General features: G+C 43.8%; 1 protein-coding gene across 2 annotated transcripts in view; it reads right to left on the bottom strand.

The window, feature by feature from the left end:
• Window positions 1-20,222, bottom strand: part of adcy6a (adenylate cyclase 6a) — a 50,366-nt gene that overhangs the window by 5,985 nt on the left and 24,159 nt on the right. For both annotated transcript variants that reach the window (XM_055892884.1, XM_055892885.1), the window contains 17 exons: window positions 9,080-9,229; window positions 8,790-8,911; window positions 6,399-6,510; window positions 6,150-6,277; window positions 3,612-3,770; window positions 3,398-3,539; window positions 2,769-2,897; window positions 2,444-2,472; window positions 2,099-2,246; window positions 1,873-1,970; window positions 1,701-1,788; window positions 1,489-1,605; window positions 1,244-1,402; window positions 897-1,072; window positions 743-796; window positions 433-565; window positions 58-321 (listed from right to left, as the gene is read on the bottom strand). In XM_055892884.1, coding sequence (XP_055748859.1) covers window positions 58-321; window positions 433-565; window positions 743-796; window positions 897-1,072; window positions 1,244-1,402; window positions 1,489-1,605; window positions 1,701-1,788; window positions 1,873-1,970; window positions 2,099-2,246; window positions 2,444-2,472; window positions 2,769-2,897; window positions 3,398-3,539; window positions 3,612-3,770; window positions 6,150-6,277; window positions 6,399-6,510; window positions 8,790-8,911; window positions 9,080-9,229 — 2,208 coding nt within the window. The remainder of the gene's footprint in view (window positions 1-57; window positions 322-432; window positions 566-742; window positions 797-896; window positions 1,073-1,243; window positions 1,403-1,488; window positions 1,606-1,700; window positions 1,789-1,872; window positions 1,971-2,098; window positions 2,247-2,443; window positions 2,473-2,768; window positions 2,898-3,397; window positions 3,540-3,611; window positions 3,771-6,149; window positions 6,278-6,398; window positions 6,511-8,789; window positions 8,912-9,079; window positions 9,230-20,222) is intronic.

Here is a 20,222-nt window from a genome sequence, read left to right on the forward strand (position 1 = left end):
TGATACTCAGCGTCCAAAATGCCATAGACTACCCTCTCCTATCCTCTCCCTCTTTACCTCGTCAAAGTCGGCGATGATCTCGTTGAGCAGCCGGAGACACTCCACTCCCTCGTTGTTGGCTTCCAGCTCCACGTAGAACTCAGAGAAGTTGGAGATGGAGGCGAACATGACGGCCACACACTCACAGGACTGGTAGTAGAGCTCATCGTTCCTTCGCTCTCGCGCCAGGAAGTGAGCGGCCACGTCCTTGGGCAGGATGTTGTGGAGGAGGCGGCGGTTGTACGCCTGCAGCTCCTCCATCTCCTCCTTCTCTTCTGTGGCCTGGAATGAGGACGTGAGGGAGCATTGTTAAGATAGGTGGGGGGACATCTTACACTACACTGTTCTGCTGTAGTCAAGGAAGAGGAGTGCTCCCCTGTAGGCTCATGGTACCTGTAGTTTCCAGAGAAAGTCGAGGCGTGACGTGGACTCCACCTGCTGGGCGTGGAGGTAGAGCGCCAGCACAAACACAGTGAGAATCACAGGAGTCATGACCCTCAGGGAAACTTTGGTCTCACTGAATGGGCTGCAGAGAGACGGAAGAGGAGGTCAGAGAGAAATTGCTAGAAAGAAAACAAAAAAAGACACAAACCAAACCGCAGAAAGACGGAGTGAGTCAGAGAAAGAGAAACTGGGTCATACACACATCCCATACACAGATCTAAAACAACAGTTTCAGAAAAGCTTTTGAATCCAAACGTACCACTCATCTGTAGTTTCATTGAAACTGGACCATTGAATAGTTTCATTGAAATCACTGGAGGTGAAAGACAAGAAAAGGGTTTAGTCGAATCCACTTTCAATAGAAAACATGTACGACCACGTTGTGCCCTCCTGAACGCAGCCCCTGTACTCACAGGGCATTGGAGGTGACGAAGAGGTCAGCGTTGTCGAACAGCGCCACCTGTGGCCACTCCACCAGCAGCAGGAAGGTGAGCTGGATGAGCAGCATGAGGGCCAGCTTCCCTATACTGCTGATCTGTAGGAACACTGAACACGCCAGCAGGGTCAGCAGCACACTGTAGCTGAAATACTGAGGGAGAGAAGAACAGAGAGAATTTGTCAACTTTTAATCTTCATTGATTGATGATCAGCTTGATCTTTTATTACGAAGAACATAAAGGTATTTTCTGGTCCATATAAAGACGTGAAAAACATTGTTCTTCCAATCAGCATACCTGACATCAGTGACACACCCACTCACCTCTGGGAAGGGGCATGAGGGGCCCTGGCTGGGACAGATCTCTAGACCCCCGTCTACAGACACAGACAGGTTGCGGATGAGACATGGCGTCACCATGGCAACAGAGATGTTCAGCTCCCGGGAGATACAGACCACTAAGCTCTCTGTGTCACAGGCAAACTACAACAGAGGAGACACACACAAACATGTTCATTTGTGCGTGTGTGCGTGTGCGTGTGCGTGTGTGTCAATCTGTTTAGTCTCACCATGTTGACAAAGGCAGAGATGAAGACGAGGATGATGGTGAACACCCCCATCAGAGTGCTGTTGGTACGAGACTGGACTATCTTCTTTGACACTGTCTGCATCGCAGCTGGAAACAGCTGCAAGAGAGGAGGAATAAAGGAAAGAAAGTTTAGTGTCCGGAATGCACGTGAGTGTGTACACTAGGTAATGTGTGTGTTGTGGAGGTTCCTACCTTAACGCAGGAATATATGGCACAGATGAAGAGGATGTTGGTGAGGATGATGAAGATACTGATGTAGACCCCTAGCATGACCGGGGTGCTGCAGGAGGAGACACACAGACGGAGGACTCAGAAACGTGTACGCGTGTGAGTGTGTGTGTCTGTGTGTGTGTGTGTCACTCACTGTGGAAATATGACAATCTGGATGAAGGAGATGAAACAGAAGACCAGGAGAGTACAAGCTACATAACCCCCAAAGCGATCGTCCACCTTCTTCGAATACTACCGGAGAGACAGATCAAAACCCATTTAAAACGGACTCGGCAAAAAGCATCAGTAGCCTTTGACTGTGGACAGGGACGACATAATACTCCAGGGATAAACTAAATAAAGCCCAGAGGCAGACAGACCTTTTTTTCCAAGCTGGAGGTCTGGAAGGTGAGCAGGAACTTCTTGACGTGGTCCTTCCTCAGCTGGTCGATGCTGCGGGCGTCGATGGCTCGCCCCAGAAACTCATCCACCTCATCCTCGGGGTTCATTGCCTCCTGTGCACCACGGCTGGGAAGGGGGAGAGTAGCGAGGGAGGAGGAGCGGCGGGAGAGAGAGCGCGAGGGAGAGAAGAGATAGGTAAAATGGTAAGACCTTTAGAGTACGTGAAAGTGTATCTTGGCGCGTGAGCCTGTCTACCTGGGTGTGTATATAGGTGACGGTATGAGTGTGTATCCCAAAAATCCTCAAGAGCAATAACCACTCACTTGTCTTTGCTGGATGACTCATCAATCCCCTGAGAAAGAGAAAGAAAATTAGGATTAACCAACATACAAAAACCCAGAGGAGAGATGTAGAACAGAGGGATTAGAAAATAGATAAAACCCTGGCTGTGAGAGATACAGCTGGCCCTCAGGAGACAGGAGAGGAGAGACAGCAGAGACAATTGGTAGACACAGAGCAACATAACGGAGAGACTAGTGGGACACAGAGCTCTCTCCGGAGAGGTGACATTAATGGGTGAGACGATTGAAAGACTACAAGTAGAAGCAGGAGAGGTACAGATAAGCCGAGAGAGAGGCCTCGTCTCACCATCTGTCTGAAGACTTTGGAGTCCTTGGTCCTGGAGAACCTTGTGTCGGGCACCCAGCGAGGCATCAGGCCCTCGTTGGAGTTGGACCGCGTCCTCTGCATCTTGGCCATCATGGCCTTCTCGTCTTTCTACACATAGGAAAGCACAGACAGAGAGAGAGGTTGGACAAATTGATCCGGTGAAACCCTGGTGTGGATTAAAGGGGTGCAAACCAACATATAAAAAATATAAAGGTTATTCCTGCCCACTTTTTAAGGCATCCCCAAGAGTCTCTAACCCTGGTGGAAATGTAAAGTTGATTGGAATGGGTGAGAAACATTACTGATCTCTAGTGTCCTGTATAATGGTTGTGGCTAAATAGAGTACAGCTACGGACCAAAAGATGAATGTTCAAGTCGCATCGGGGACAACTGTAACATTTTAGCTAACCCTAACCCTTGTCCTAACCTTAACCTAATTCTCCTAACCAGCTATGTTAATTCTCCTAACCAGTTGCGCTAGTTGTCATAACCTGCTACATCGTCACTTTCGCTCCATAGCGGTACTCCATCTTGCCAAAACTCTGTATACTGTAACATAACTGTATGTGTGGTGGTTGGCAGGTGTAGGATATCGTTTGGTTACTAACCCTTTTCTGGCTGCAGCCCAGCACCAGGAAGGTCTCGATGTTGTTCTCCTTCAGGTACGCGTTCCTCTCCCCTCCGAACCCAGGCTCCACCTCATAGTCCCCATTCAGATACTGCAGAGTGGCCTTGGTGATGTGGATCCTCCTGGAAAAGGGACACAAGGTCAGTCTGTGTGTGTGTGTGTGCGTGTGTGTGTGTGCGTGTTTTTTCCCTCACCCTGCCTTGCCCCCAGCCTCCATATGGTTGGCTAGTGTGACATCATTGGACCACACGTCAAACTGCCACTTCCTGAGTCCCAGCACCCCACAGTGCACACGCCCACTGTGGATACCCACACGCATGTTCACGTTGACTCCTGTCACCTCTCGCACCAGCCTACACACACACACACACACACACACACACACACACACACACACACACACACACACACACACACACACACACACACACACACACACACACACACACACACACACACACACACACACACAGAGAAGATGTTTATTTATTTATTTTATTTATTTAACCTTTATTTAACCAGGTAGGCAAATTGAGAACACGTTCTCATTTACAATTGTGACCTGGCCAAGATAAAGCAAAGCAGTTCGACACATACAACAACACATAGTTACACATGGAGTAAAAACAAACATATAGTCAATAATACAGTGAAAAAAAAATAATAAGTCTATATACAATGTGAGCAAGTGAAGTGAGATAAGGGAGGTGAAGGCAAACAGATATATGTATAAATAAATAAAAATATAAAAAGGCCATGGAGGCAAAGTGAGTACAACACAGCAAGTAAAATAAAAACTAAAAAAAAACACTGGAATGGTTGGTTTGCATTGGAAGAAAGTGCAAAGTAGAGACAGAAATAATGGGGTGCAAAGGAGCAAAATAAATTAATAAATAAATACAGTAGGTAAAGAGGTAGTTGTTTGGGCTAAATTGTAGATGGGTTATGTACAGGTGCAGTAATCTATGAGCTGCTCTGACAGCTGGTGCTTAAAGCTAGTGAGGGTGTTTCCAGTTTCAGAGATTTTTGTAGTTCGTTCCAGTCATTGGCAGCAGAGAACTGGAAGGAGAGGCGTCCAAAGGAAGAATTGGTTTTGGGGGTGACTAGAGAGATATACCTGCTGGAGCGCGTGCTACAGGTAGGTGCTGCTATGGTGACCAGCGAGCTGAGATAAGGGGGGACTTTACCTAGCAGGGTCTTGTAGATGACCTGGAACCAGTGGGTTTGGCGACGAGTATGAAGCGAGGGCCAGCCAACGAGAGTGTACAGGTCGCAGTGGTGGGTAGTATATGGGGCTTTGGTGACAAAACGGATGGCACTGTGATAGACTGCATCCAATTTATTGAGTAGGGTTTTGGAGGCTATTTTGTAAATGACATCACCGAAGTCGAGGATTGGTAGGATGGTCAGTTTTACAAGGGTATGTTTGGCAGCATGAGTAAAGGATGCTTTGTTGCGGAATAGGAAGCCAATTCTAGATTTGACTTTGGATTGGAGATGTTTGATGTGGGTCTGGAAGGAGAGTTTACAGTCTAACCAGACACCTAGGTATTTGTAGTTGTCCACATATTCTAAGTCAGAGCCGTCCAAAGTAGTGATGTTGGACAGGCGGGCAGGAGCAGGCAGCGATCGGTTGAAGAGCATGCATTTGGTTTTACTTGTATTTAAGAGCAGTTGGAGGCCACGGAAGGAGAGTTGTATGGCATTGAAGCTCGCCTGGAGGGTTGTTAACACAGTGTCAAAAGAAGGGCCAGAAGTATACAGAATAGTGTCGTCTGCGTAGAGGTGGATCAGAGAATCACCAGCAGCAAGAGCGACATCATTGATGTAAACAGAGAAGAGAGTCGGTCCAAGAATTGAACCCTGTGGCACCCCCATAGAGACTGCCAGAGGCCCGGACAACAGACCCTCCGATTTGACACACTGAACTCTATCAGAGAAGTAGTTGGTGAACCAGGCGAGGCAATCATTAGAGAAACCAAGGCTGTCGAGTCTGCCAATGAGGATGTGGTGATTGACAGAGTCAAAAGCCTTGGCCAGGTCAATGAATACGGCTGCACAGTATTGTTTCCTATCGATGGCGGTTACGATATCGTTTATGACCTTGAGCGTGGCTGAGGTGCACCCATGACCAGCTCTGAAACCAGATTGCATAGCGGAGAAGGTGTGGTGTGATTCGAAATGGTCGGTAATCTGTTTGTTGACTTGGCTTTCGAAGACCTTAGAAAGGCAGGGTAGGATAGATATAGGTCTGTAGCAGTTAGGGTCAAGGGTGTCCCCCCCTTTGAAGAGGGGGATAACCGCAGCTGCTTTCCAATCTTTGGGGATCTCAGACGACACGAAAGAGAGGTTGAAGAGGCTAGTAATAGGGGTGGCAACAATTTCAGCAGATAGTTTTAGAAAGAAAGGGTCCAGATTATCTAGCCCGGCTGATTTGTAAGGGTCCAGATTTTGCAGCTCATTAAGAACATCAGCTGACTGTATTTGGGAGAAAGAGAAATGGGGAAGGCTTGGGCGAGTAGCAGAGGGGAGGGCAGTGCTGTTGTCCGGGGTAGGGGTAGCCAGGTGGAAAGCATGGCCAGCCGTAGAAAAATGCTTATGTATGTTCCATTTCTTTCCTAAAAACACATGATACCACAACAGGCCGAGGCAATACATCATATATATTTTCATGATTTTTTATGTCTAAAAAATATGCCATCTCCCCACACACAGACGTTCCTCATACTCACGAGATGGCCTCTATCATGTCGACGCCCATCTCCACACAGCAGTGGGCGTGGTCAGCGCGGGGCTCAGGAAGCCCAGACACACAGTAGTAACAGTCGCCCAGGATCTTGATACGCAGACAGTGGTTCTCCTACAGAGAGAGAATCAGCAGTAATGACAGAGACAGATTAACACAGGATACTGAATGGAGGGAAATGAACAAAATGGGGAGAAGGTGAAAAGAGAGAGGTGAAAGAGAAGTGCTTATTTACCGATGCTAGTTTGTCGAAGCGGGCGAAGAGCTCGTTGAGTGTCATGACCAACTCCTGAGCCGTACACTGAGATGCCAAGCTGGTGAAGCCCTCAATGTCTGCAAACAGAATACTGAGGAAAACGAGAAAGATAGGCTTGATTATTGATTGAATTATCAGATGATCCTTTATCCGCCTTCTCTGTGTGTGTGTGTGTGTGTGTGTGTGTGTGTGTGTGTGTGTGTGTGTGTGTGTGTGTGTGTGTGTGTGTGTGTGTGTGTGTGTGTGTGTGTGTGTGTGTGTGTGTGTGTGTGTGTGTGTGTGTGTGTGTGTGTGTATATATCAGACTTAGTGTGTATACTCAGTGCTTTAATTGAATCTGGGCTGGAGCTTCCTATCTTTGGGGATTATCTTATATTGGCTGCTGGTAATTAAGTATTCCCTTACTATCCTTAATTAGCCTGCTCTCTATCAAACCCTAAGTGAGTGTGTGTGTGTGTGTGTGTGTGTGTATGTGAATATTGATCTGCAAAAAATATTTTGTTTTTTAACTAATTACTCTGAGATCGATAGCACTAGAAAGACCATATTTTAGGACAAATAACTTATATATGTCCTCTACCATTAGCAACTATAATTTCATTTTTAGGGTAAATTAGTTGAAATTAAATAGACCGAGAACAGAATTACAACAATGTTACTTTTGTACCTGCTGGCGGGGCGGGAGTAACAGTCTTGGGGCTGAAAAAACAGCTGAAGAGAAGTGCACAATATCTGTCTTATCTCCATGTTTCTGGTTTGTAATGCTTGTTACTTTCAACAAATTTACTATCAGCCATCATTTCATGTTTGTGTCGATTTGAATAATTAATGCTATCGAAATTTATGGAAATGAACCCTGCATCAACATCGCAACGTTGCGCAACCACAATATTTTGCCTTAAAATATTAATCTGACTAAAATAGATTAAATAAATATTAACCATAATTTTCTCATCTCACTTTAGTGGTATATGTAGTAGATGTTTTTTACCATTTTCAGTGACTATTCATGCTTAGCCCTACTAATCAGGTGCGCTACAGCTGTACTTGCCATGTGCGCTTCGTGTGTCTTGATAGAATAAACATTTGAATTCTCGTCACAAACTGCAAACTCATCATGCTTATCACATGTCCATGGCTTGACACAAGGTAATTGACCCCCATAATCATAAATATATATATTTTTAACCACTAACCTGTCGATAAAAGCTTGTGAGAAGCTGATCCTTAAGGCATAATTCTAAAAATGACATATATAATTTTCAAACATGGTCACTTGTTGATATTTTGCTAACATTATGAAAGCAATATGAACTAGAGACAATGGCCTGTGCTTAAAAGTTTATTTTATTCCAGGTCATCAGTTAACATTGTGTTACTTTTGCCCCACCTGTAACTTCTCCCAGGCTAACACCCAAGACTACACTCTTAGAAAAATGGTGCTATCTAGAACCTAAAAGGGTTCTTCGGCTGTCCCCAAAGGAGAACCCTTTGAAGAACCCTTTTTGGTTCTAGGTAGAACTCTTTTGGTTCCAGGTATAACTTTTTGGGGTTCCGTGTAGAGCATTTTCCACAGAGGGTTCTACCTGGAACCAAAAAGGGTTCTAGCTAGAACCAAAGAGTTATCCCATGGGGACAGCCAAATAACCCTTTTGGAACCTTTTTGTCCTAATAGTGTAGCTAGCATGATACTTGAAACCTATGCTGTCATTTAGTCACTAGATGGGTTAAGAAAAGGACATATTTTTGGAACCTTAAACTACTAAATACTCTACAATGCTCAAAACCCCTTTTTGTTGATAACATTGTCGGACAGGGCTGCTTTTTTTGCAGGGAGCTCCGCATTAGGAACGAGCTGAGTTCACTACGTCATTCTAGCTTCTGTGTTAACTTAGAAAATGGGTGAGCTACTTTTGCCTGTGTTACTTTCGTCCCAGCTCTCCCCTACTGTTGAATATGAGGCACAAAAATGCTAATAGTAGATTGCCTAGAGCAATTTTTTAAAAACCTTTATTTAAAACTAGGAAAGTCAGTTAAGAACAAATTCTTATTTACAATGACGGCCTACACCGGCCAAACCCGGACGACGCTGGGCCAATTGTGCGCTGCCCTATGGGACGCCCAATCACAGCCGGTTGTGATACAGCCTGGATTCGAACCAGGGTGTCTGTAGTTAGGCCTCAAGCACTGAGATGCAGTGCCTTAGACTGCTGCGTCACTCGGGAGCGTGATAAAAGCGTGACAAAACCCATGAACATTGTGTGAGGCGTTAGAAGTCATAGCTCTTGTCAGTTTGGCTTGTTCGAGTAATGCTGTGATTACAGATGTGTTGTTGTCAGGGGTTATAAGGACGAAAGTGTCTATGCTGACCTGACATTGTCATGTTTTTGGATGTAGATCTTATGGAACATCATGTCTTCCTTTTTAGCGTTGATGTCAGCCTTCATCTCCATGGCAACATGCCTTGGCAACACAGACAGTAACAGGCGCTCCTGAAGTGTTGGGAGAGAAAAAAAAAATGTCTTGTTTAACAGCTGCATGTAGTACTTATGTCCTTCAAAAATCCTGCTTTCTGTCAGTCAATGGAGGTGTTTACAGTGTGTGTTTGTGTGTATCTGTATTAATATGTCTGTCTGTCTGTCTGTGTGAGTGTGGTGTACCTGCTGCTGGTTCTCTCTCTGCAGGTGCAGTCTGGCCTGAATGTATCCTCTGGTCTCCTGGAAAGCCTGTCTCTGAGACACCTCGGCAGGGTAGTGTGTACATATCCCAATGATGTTAGTGCACAGGAAGATCAGCACATTGGCGTTCAGCTAGAAGAGAGGAGGATAAAGAGAGGGGGGACATTTAGAGCCTTGACCCCACATTTAAAAATGATCCGTTTTTCCCATAGCTCTTTACACTTGTACCTGTATACAGGTTGAAAACGGCAGATTTGGACACTGACAAGTTCCTAGATTGGAACGCAGTGGCTGTACAGTAACATGCTATACATGCTGTCAGAGCTCAGGGTCTCTGCTTCACAGCGCTGTGTCGGTTTTGACTGACAGATGTTCTAAACTTGAGTTGTAAATTAAGAGGACTCAACGTATTTTGAAAGATGAGATGTGGATTATAATCAATACCGCTTTGATGTCATACAAGCAAGCCAAACACCCGTGAGTCCAAATGTGCACTTCACATTTCCATATCATAAAACTCTGGGATGCAGGGCTGTGTTCCAAACAAAACAACTACAAAGTGTGCTTGCTCTTGTTCCTCAACGGCACAGCCTGGAGAGCTCAAAAAAAGCTCCATATAGTTGAAGAATCTTCTTTGAGTCATAAAAGCGCATTGAAATGACTTGGGAACTGTGCACGCTTTGGAGAGGTGTGTGGCCACTTGGAGACACGAGTTTGACCTCTCACTCAAAACTTTGTCATCGTTTTGTCTTATGTTGCACCTAGCCCAAATTTTCCAAGCCTATTATTATCAAGTTACTGAATGTATCCAGAGTATTTTCAGATTTAGTTATCAACAAATATTGCAAAAACTACAGTAAATGTAAAATGCACCTAAAATCAACAATGTAATGTTTGGATTCAGTCTCGTGTCAGGTGAACTGTTGTGTCCTCACCTTTAGTCTAATAATTTCCCCATAATCTCCAAACTGTTCGCTTTTATTTGCTACCATGGTTAAGCATACGCTTTCCATATTTCTTGTGTAAAACATTTCAGTGTAGCCCTATCCATATAGGCCAATTCCCACAAGTGTAAAAGGTTAAAGGCCTAATGCATTCAAACGTTTGATTTCTCTGTGTTCTTTGAGAACACTATGAAAACGGGATAATACTGTGAAATTGAGAACATTATGAGTGTAAGAGCTGTTTGAAAAGGCCACCTGAAATGTCAGCCTGTTTTAGTGGGATGGAGTTTTGGTCTGCCTGGTAACATCACCAGGTTGTAAATAGTGTTAATAGCCCGATAAGAACGAGCGTTCCAAACCTCTCTGCCAATAGCAGCTAGCTTTCAGACCACTCCCAGACAGTCCAAGCTACATTTTTGCTTAAGAAATGTATCTTTGCTAATGAAGCTATTTTTGCTATATTAGACCATTTTTATTGAAAACAATTACAGTACGGTACTTAATTGTTACCCAGAAATGATTTGATATGGAGATAAAAACAGCTGTATTGGACCTTTAACATTCTGTGCTAGGGGGCAGAGTAGAGCCATGTCGTGGGTACCTGGATAGGGATTCACAGTACAGAATCAATACAGTAATGAAATACACAAGGAATCTGACCCTGAAATGGTATTTTCCTTGCCATGCTTTAAAACAGTGGCGCAGGGCTATTGACACTTCTACGGTTGACAACATCTCCAGGAAATGCACCTAATTCTCTAGTGGGAATTTAAAGTACACGGACACCTCACAGTGGCCAAGATTATACCGTAATAAATACATGTACCGATATCATAAAATCTACCCTCCCTCCCACCCCATCTCTCTCTCCCTACTAGAGATGAAACGGTGTGAAAATGTCATATCCCGATTAGTGACCAAAATTGATCACGGTTATCAGTATTATCGCGGTATTGTTCAAATGTGCTGGAAATGTTCAAAAAGTACTGGTACACACACTGAAATCATTTCACCATGTTTTATATTGAAAACCAACAAACAACAAATAAAATGAGCGGCACTATGCACTTTTTGCCGGCATGAACATTCAAATAATAACATTAAAAGGTGGCACCGTGTGGCCATGAGAGGTAAAAGTTTCCCTAGCGCAGGTTTAAATGAACACAACCTTAAGTAAGCAAATCAAATAAATAAACAACAAATACATTTAGCAGCACTCACTTTGTAGTGAGGCACGGCAACCTTCATCAGCCTCAGAAAGCCAGGCCTCTCAACAATTTGAAATGGCATCATGTCCTTTGCAATGTAATAAGAAAGGGCTACAGTGAGGTCTTGAGCATTTTTTGACGTGGGTGCATAAGCAGCCTGCTTTTTTAAACGCTTGCTGAGTGTCTGTGTCACAACTGTAGATGAGGAGGGACCAGTAGCATCACTGGGTTTGCCTGCTGCACACCCACTCTGTAAACAAGCAAATGTATTATTATTATTACATTATAATTATTACACAAACACACAAGATTGTGTGAGTATATACAATGACCCCGTGCACAATTTACATAAATTCAAATGAGTCTTAAGTCAGTGATAGTAATTGCAATGTGCCCAACAATTGACATAAATAAAGGAGCCTTGTATAGGAGTCTGTAGTGTTTTCTCCTGCTGGAACAGTTGTAGAAACAAGTCGACGTCTACCGGATTTTAAAATGAACAAAACATGTTGGTTGGGTGACTAAAACTACATAGCGTGTTATCGTGTGTAATTGGCGAATAGAGTCTGCAGACACAATACTCATACAACTGCAGAACAACGTGTAGTGTTTTTACAAGAGTAGGTAACACAGAAAGCTTCAGTTTACATTATTGACAAGCTATTAGCAAGTCAGACAGACAAACCATGACATTTTCCCCCATTCCGAAGTCCCCACATCATGCATTGAGCTAAAAGTTAACTTACCTTGCATTCACTATAAAGTAGTGGGTGGTGGTCATAAAGATGACCCAATAGGTTTGAAGTGTTGCTCCCTTTCGCAGCAATTTTTGGTTGTTGTTGCATGTTCTGCAGACAAGGTGATCATCTTCGATTAAGTTTCCCTCAGCACTCTTGTACAAACCCAAAATACGACAACACTTCAGATGTGGTCCTCTGGAAGGCTGAAAAATCTCCCGAGCGCTGTCACTGCCTTCCGCCATGTTTTCACACGAAACAAAACCCACGTTGCATGCTGACTGTTGTTAAATTTGGTTGATGCTGGACAGTATCTACCGTGAGTTTTTCCAAACCGTGGTAATCAAACACCGTTTTAATGATAATTAAAATTTGAAACGGTAATACTAATCGCCGGGAATTTTACTGTGGTTGATCGTGAAACCGGTAACCGTTTCATCCATGCACAGCTCTCTTTCTTTTATTCTATGATGGCTTACATACAGATTCACAGGTCATACTGTGGTTAATGACAAAGTGTACTTCTCATGGGCTGAGATGCACAGTTACATCATTATAATACATTACATACACCGGACCTTGTATGGAAATACATAGTACCCATGCATTCACACATGCACTCCTGCAAACACCCAAATTCACACCCACGCGCTTGCACACATGCACACGCACACCACCAACAGCAACATTAACATTCCCTTTGGAGGCATGTTGATCCTGTTTGTGAAATCGTGTTTCCTCCTGTTCTCATCCCCTCATTGACCACCTCATATGTTTTACAGCTTGCTTTCTGAACTCGTTACACTTTAAACGAAACAGGCATTGTCCTGTGCATGTCACACTGTCCCCAGAGTGTCCCCAGCTGCAGTGTGGGGGAAAAAACACTGCCCTTTGACCCGCCGAGAAGCAGTTTCCTTTAAAGATGGCCTCTTCTTTACAGTATGCTGCGTGAGAGAGTAGAAACCCTTCACTGCTTTTGGACACAAACACAGGCTGGCCGCATGCCAACAGGAAACACTGTGATGTCACATCCTATGTGGAGACCCTAAATTAGCACCGAAAAGTTGTTAAGGGGCTAATGTGCCAGAGAGGGTTAACCAAGGTCTTCCCAATCTATACCACATCTTTCCATGGAGGTATAAGATCATGTATTTTGCCACCCCTCACTGTCTTTCTTTCTCTCTTATTCTCTCCCTTTACTTAATATGAAAGTGATTCTATCCTTATAAATATTTGAATCATCCTGAAATAGACAGTTGAGTGCCACATCATTATGCAGGTGAAGCCTGACTCCTACTGGGCAGAAACATTAACACAGGTAGGATTGGTTTGAATGACTTCAATTGATTTCAGTTTACAGTTTACAGCAAACATACAACCGTATTATTTTCCACACTTTCAAATATTCCTCCTCCCAAGAATATCTGTAGAGTTCCGAAGATACTCGCACTCAAACCAAAAAAGTACAAATCCAAGGAGGCCCGAGATGCAAAGATATACTTAATTTAATCCATGCTCGAAACATTACAACGCTGAAAGTGCACAGTGCTAAAAAGTGCTACAAAAGTGAGAGAAAAAATCACTTATAGCACTTTTTTGCAATGTGCACTTTCAGCTTTGTATTTTTTTAAGCACTGATTAAATTAAATATATCTTTGCATCTCGGCCTCCTTGGATTTGTCCTTTTTATGGTTTCTCACGCACCTGCTGCCATTCATTCTGACCCTCATACAGGCTTCCTCCCAAGATTATTACACAGAAAGTGATGAAATCCCACCAAGCCCATAATCTGTGTGCATGTCGTCAAAGAAAGTCAGTTGGTGGCTAATAACCCTTGATCTCTTAATCCACATCTGACCCATGAATGAACTTTGAACTCTCCCTGACCTTTCCCGAAAAACAAGTGCACAGGTGGATATGCAGAGTTTTTACACCAAAGAGGGGAAAAATTAAAACAGGAAGAATAAAAGAAAAGAGAAATATACCAAGTACGTGGAAAACATGGGGCAAGGGGGGGAGCAAGAGATATAGAATGAGAAACAGTAATAAAAAATTGAGAGACAGGAATATATGTGACCTAAGGGAAGGGGTGGAGACTGGGAGGGGTGAAGGGGGTGAGAATAGAAAATAGAATAGCATACAATGGACAACAACAGATAACATGGAAGACAGGGGGATGTTGAGGGGAGGAAGGATGTGGTGGTAGTGGAGTGAGAGAGGGAGAGAGAGAGAGAGAGAGAGAGAGAGAGAGAGAGATAGATAGTAAGGGAGAGAGCGAGGGGAGAGCGAGGGAGAGAGAGAGCGAGAGAGAGAGATAGTAAGAGAGGGGAAGGAGTGAGGGGGAGAGAGAGGGAGAGCGAGAGAGAGCTGGAGAGGACAGATATGGGCCACAGTGACATTAGGCAGATGGCTCCTAGCACTCAGCTCTGTTTACATTACTCTCACTGTTCAAGCAAAAACAGCCCAGAGAGAAGAATGAAACCTGGTATGTATGTGTGTGTGTTTACATAAGTGGTCTGTGTGTACAGGTGAATGTATGCTGCCTGTGTGTGTCTAGAGAGTACTGTATGCATATATGGGAGGGAGAGTTGACATTGCCTGTGTGTCTTCCTGCTTGTGACAGAGTGTTGTCTGTGTGTATAGTTGTACTATATGGTATGTATGTACGATCACAGGCCAGGCCTAATTGCTTGCTTTTCTCAAGAGGGAGAGAGCCTGCAGGTTTACGCGACAGCACACACGTACTGTTCAGGAGCTCCACTCAGCACCATCTACCTGTTGTGGGCCTACACCTGTCCCAGTCTACAGTCACACACACACACACACACACGCACACGCACACGCACACGCACACGCACACACAAACAGTAGTAACCTTATATTGTCCACGCCACAATACAGTAGGACATACTACTATTGTCCATTAATAATTTCCTGTAGTCAAATGAGCTAGTGGCCTCATGTTATTAATATATTTCATAATTTCATAATTAATAAACAGTATGTATTTTTTTAAACGCCGAAAATCCAGTGTTTCTATGACAAACAGTTTTGTTATAGTTCAGTCTTCTGTGATGTATATAAAGTGTAATACTGGGTATGCAAACTCAAAATTGAATACATTCCAACTCTTTATCTGACATGGTACAGGTGTCTCAGAGTGACACACTGAGGGCAGCCAGCCACTCTGTAGACAGAGAACCTAATCCTTGGTTATCAAAATGGAGTTACGTAAACCAGTAGTCCCTGATTTAGACAAAGACAAGAACAACAGCAGCAGCAATGACAAAACAGCACAGGATAAATTAAAATGCATTTAAAAAGCCTCTAAAAGGCTTAGAGTGGATGGGCGGGCTCCATCAATAAATGACCAAATGACTCAATGAATACGCAGCCGAATAAAAAACTGACGGACTCACTCAGTGACGACCTGAGATGCCAAAGAGATTACAGTCTATACTTGTCAATCTAAAACCATACAGAATCTGGCACAACTTTGTTCCTCACAGCAAGAGAACATTCCAATTGATAGGCAGTTCAGTCTTGAATCGGTGCATATTGTTTTGATGAGTAAATAAACCCCAAAATGCATTGTTGCAGCTCTCAAATATTATTTTTGAACTTATCCCGGAAACCTCTTAATCTTGTTTGATTGAATTGCACCTAAACCTCTTTAAGCATCGTGGCATAAACACGAATGTGTTCTTATGTGGACACACTGAAATATACACAATCAACCGCTAGCAATTCACACCCAGTCCCCCAGCCCAGGCCATGCTCCACCAAGCTGAACTCTCTCCTCTCCTCTCCTCCTTGAACCCCACCACAGCTCCCCCTGCTCTACATCTGCTCTCCCTAGCCATCATCACCCTGGAGGGCCAGATGAAGACGAGAGTGAGTTAATGGAATATCCAGGGGGTTTATTTATAAGTTTGGTTCCTTTATGATGGATTTAGCTCGCCGGTCATTTACTTTACCAGGAAGTCTATGCTCTGGCCCTGGTGTCTATAAACATTGTCTTTTAAGGCCAGAGGAGATCCTTTCAACACGTCAGTCCCACCAGGGAAACAATTGTGCTTAGAAGGAGAGAGAAAGTCAGAATGTATTTGGAGAAAAGAGACAGCTGGGAGAAGAGAAAGACAGAAAGAGTGAGCTCCTTCGCTTAGCATCATCTTACGCTAAATAGCGCCTTCAAATAGTGCCACAGACCAAATTTGTGTCCAACATACTCTGCTAATTTGTCTAGAATCCCTTTCTAGTTGCCCATTAACAAGTCAACCAAGCATTGCCCAAGCCCAACATATTATACCTTATATGATTTATGATCAAATAGGTTTCCTTTGGGGAACGCTGGCGGTGACCTAATCTGAGAACCCAGAACCAAATCTTACGCACGCTAAAGCTAGTAGCTGACTATTCTTTTAACTTCTGTCACCAGAGATTATGTGTGACCTAAAACTGTCCCGAACTGAGAAGGAGGACAGGGTCTATGTGGGGCCTCGTGCTGCTTCTAAGGGGTGTGGAAGCACATATAAGCAGAGTTAGGAAGTAGTGCTGAGTGATTAACCAAAATGTTGTTTATTTTTTGGTTATTAAATAAATAAAACGAAATCACAACCGACCGACCAACGTCCCCCCCCCACGTGTCCCCCCCCAACACGTTTGGGTGAGCCCAACGTGTTGTTTCTCTAGAGAGAAATCAAATAATTAATGTGAGAAATCAAGTCAATAACTATGTGGGACGTTGGGCTTAAGCAAATGTTCAACCAAGTTCAGCACAGAAATGTGGTAATGAACTACAATGGCCATGATCCATTGCGCCTGTTCTTTCCTGCTCTAATAGAGACAGGCACACTTTAGTAACTGATTACATGTAATCTGATTACAAAAAACTACAACTGTAATCTGTTACATTACCTGTTACAAAACATGGTAATCAGATTACAGATACTTTAGAAAAATCAGATTATTACTTCTAGGATTATTTTTACATTCAGAAAGGATGTTTGCAAAAGAAATACATGACACCTTTATGTTTTCTCAATGACATTCAATTCAATCCACTTATAATTTACATTTTAGCAGACACTCTTATCCAGAGCAATTTACAGTTTCCAGCAAGGACACATATGGTTTAATAGCACTGCAGCAGGCTCATCCCTCCCCTCTTCCTCCCATCCTGCCCTCCTTCTTCCCCCTTTACAATATTCAGCCAACACCCAACACTGAGGAACCGATCACAGCAGGGTGCTAGGAGCTCGGAGTGTGTGTGTGTGTGTGTGTGTGTGTGTGTGTGTGTGTGTGTGTGAAACCAGCAACCAGTGGAATCATTTGACACTTGAGCTTGCTTCTCCGAGCATTCATTTACATTTACATTTAAGTCATTTAGCAGACGCTCTTATCCAGAGCGACTTACAAATTGGTGCATTCACCTTATGATATCCAGTGGAACAACCACTTTACAATAGTGCATCTAAATCATTCCCCCTCACACCTACTTCCCTTGGGTTACTAGCTGTGACTGTGAGCATGCGATTGTCTCCATGTTTAATGCTGTTGTTTACTGTTCAGTTACAATCCCATACAGTAAGTCCATTCATTAGCTCCTCCCATGCTCTTACACAGACTGAGGTATACAATATTCAAAACAAAGGCCAAAGAAACATGGAAATACTGTATAGTTGACATTGGCAGGAAAAGGTCCTTAATCATTAATTAACTTAGGTGTAACAGATAATAGACCTTGATGATACTGATGATGATGATGATTCTAATAATGGTGATGTTTTTTAATCAATTTCCCTCTGTCCTCTCCCCTTCTCTGTAACCCCTGGGCTGAAGGGTTGTGGTTAGCATTAGCCCTTGATGTGGCGAAGGCCAGTGCCTCCCACCTTGGAAGACTCTGACCTGTCAGAGACGACAGCAGCACACAAGGTGTTCACTTAGCAGGCATTGCCCACATTCCACCGGCTCCCTCCAAAGACCTGCCATCCACTACCCAGGAGGGGTCACCGAGGGTACAGACCTGGACCTAGAGAGTTAGGGTGGAGGGTACACTGTAGCAGGAAACCTGTCAATTATACGTTAAAGCTGATTATTATCAACAGTAACTTTGTTGCCAGTTTGGAAGCCTTTGTTAAGGCCTCTAGAAGTGCAAGTGATGTAAAACACAAAATATTCATTGATATGCTGTAATGTGTAAACACATTACTATGGCAACCAACCTGCTAGCACCAATCCCATTAAATTACGGTAAAACACTGTGAAATCCCCCATCAATGAATTTCATTAATTTATTAATTCATTATAATTACGGTAGCAATGTACTTGTTTACAGTACAATACAGTCAATTATATGGTATAATACTTTGTGTCATTACACAGTACTTGCTTTGATACTATATTTAGATTATAGTAGTGTACTGCAATATGAAATACAATAACTTACTTGCCACTTTGCTGCCTGTAAGTTACTGTCAAAATCACAGCAACCCCTTTACAGTGTACAGGCTAGGGCCCGAAGAGGCTAGGGCCCGAAGAGGGAGGGTGGAGGATACAGACCTGGTGTAACGACGGGTGAGTGAATTGAATGAGGAGTCAACTGCAGAGAGCGAAATGTACGGGAAAAACGCTTTAATGTCCTTTGGAAAAAATAACAGGTCCAAACATGGGTGAATGCCCAAAACACTGGCGCAACACAAACCCCAAAACCTTGTTACCAACACAGGACAGCGAAACCCAAAAACAGACACGTAACATCACCACACGTAACAACTAATAAGCCCGCACAAACACTAGCGGGCAAAACTAACCTAAATAGTACCCATCCCAAAACCCCAACAAGGAACAGGTGAAAACAATTAGACAGACATAAACGAAAAGGAAAAAGGGATCGGTGGCAGCTAGTAGACCGGCGACGACGACCGCCGAGCGCCACCCGAACAGGAAGGGGAGCCACCTTCGGTAGTATTCGTGACACCTGGGTCTTGAGAGGGAAGGTGTAGGGGCCTCAGGCTAGCAGCTAGCTATCCCTGTTTGGGACCACAATCACTGACTTTCATTCACTGTTTGTTCACTGTACCCAGAACTAGAACGAATCACTGTAATCCAGAACCAATCCTTCTGGAACATCAGCTTCCTCAATCCAAAGCCACGATCATGCATTTTCGTACATTCTATCCACAACAATCTGCGCAACCAGGAACACAACGGGGCTGTCTTCTACATGCAGAAACCTGAGGTGTCTTAGAAACCTAACAGCATGGCTTTACAGTAGGACCCTCAGAATTCTATTACGATTGAGGTCATTTCAAGACATAGATTAAGACATGTAGCACTAGGTGAGAAAAGTCATTTAGTGGGACATCACTATACAGGAAGCGGAGAGGAGAGCTGCAGTGAATTTATAAGTCAATTTTCCCAGTGGGAACAGTGACTGATGGGATATTATTGCTGAAACGGGGCCAGGGAGAGAGCAGTCGGAGCTCTATGGCCTTTCTGAAGCTTCTGGAAGTCCTTCAAACATCTGTGTTAGATCAGTCTGAGAGAGAACTAGTGACAAAACAGAATATGAATCATTCTCTATGAGCTTTGCCTCATGTCTACCTGTATATGTGTGTGTGTGTGTGTGTGCGCGCACGTGCGTGTGTGTGTGTACGCGTGATTGTCTCTCTTTTTCTTCAGCTATTTCTCTCTCAGTTTTTCTGTTGCAATTTTCTTCATCTTCCCCTTCTTTTTTGTTTCTCATTGGCTCCCTTTTTCTCTCCCTCTCTCACTACCAGTCTCTCCCTTTCCCTACCTCCCTCCCTCTTTCCCTCCCGCTGTCGCGCTAGGAAGGCATCTGCTGGGTTTGTGTACTCAGCCTGGACTCCATGTCTACACAGTTCTCTCCCTGCCCTTATCTGAAATGACCAGAGTTGTATGGACAGATAGAGAGAGGGAGGACCTGCCTATTCCAGTTCTGCTAGCCTGCCTGTCTTCTAGTGATGGGGGGAACAAAATCGATACACTTACATATCGGGATACTATGTTTAACAAAATATATTGTATTGTATCGTTTTGACAATATCACAATATTATGTTTGCGCTAGTTGGCTGTAGCTGCACCAAAACTCTAGTATTTTTCCTTCGTAGCTTGGTCGCCATCTTCTTTTTAAATAGGGAGTCAATCTGTTTTCAGCACTTTTATTTCCATGACTGATCAAAACTCATTTTCTAATGGCTGTCTCATCGAATC

This window comes from Salvelinus fontinalis, chromosome 31, assembly GCF_029448725.1.
Source record: "Salvelinus fontinalis isolate EN_2023a chromosome 31, ASM2944872v1, whole genome shotgun sequence".
Taxonomy (NCBI): Eukaryota; Metazoa; Chordata; class Actinopteri; order Salmoniformes; family Salmonidae; genus Salvelinus; species Salvelinus fontinalis.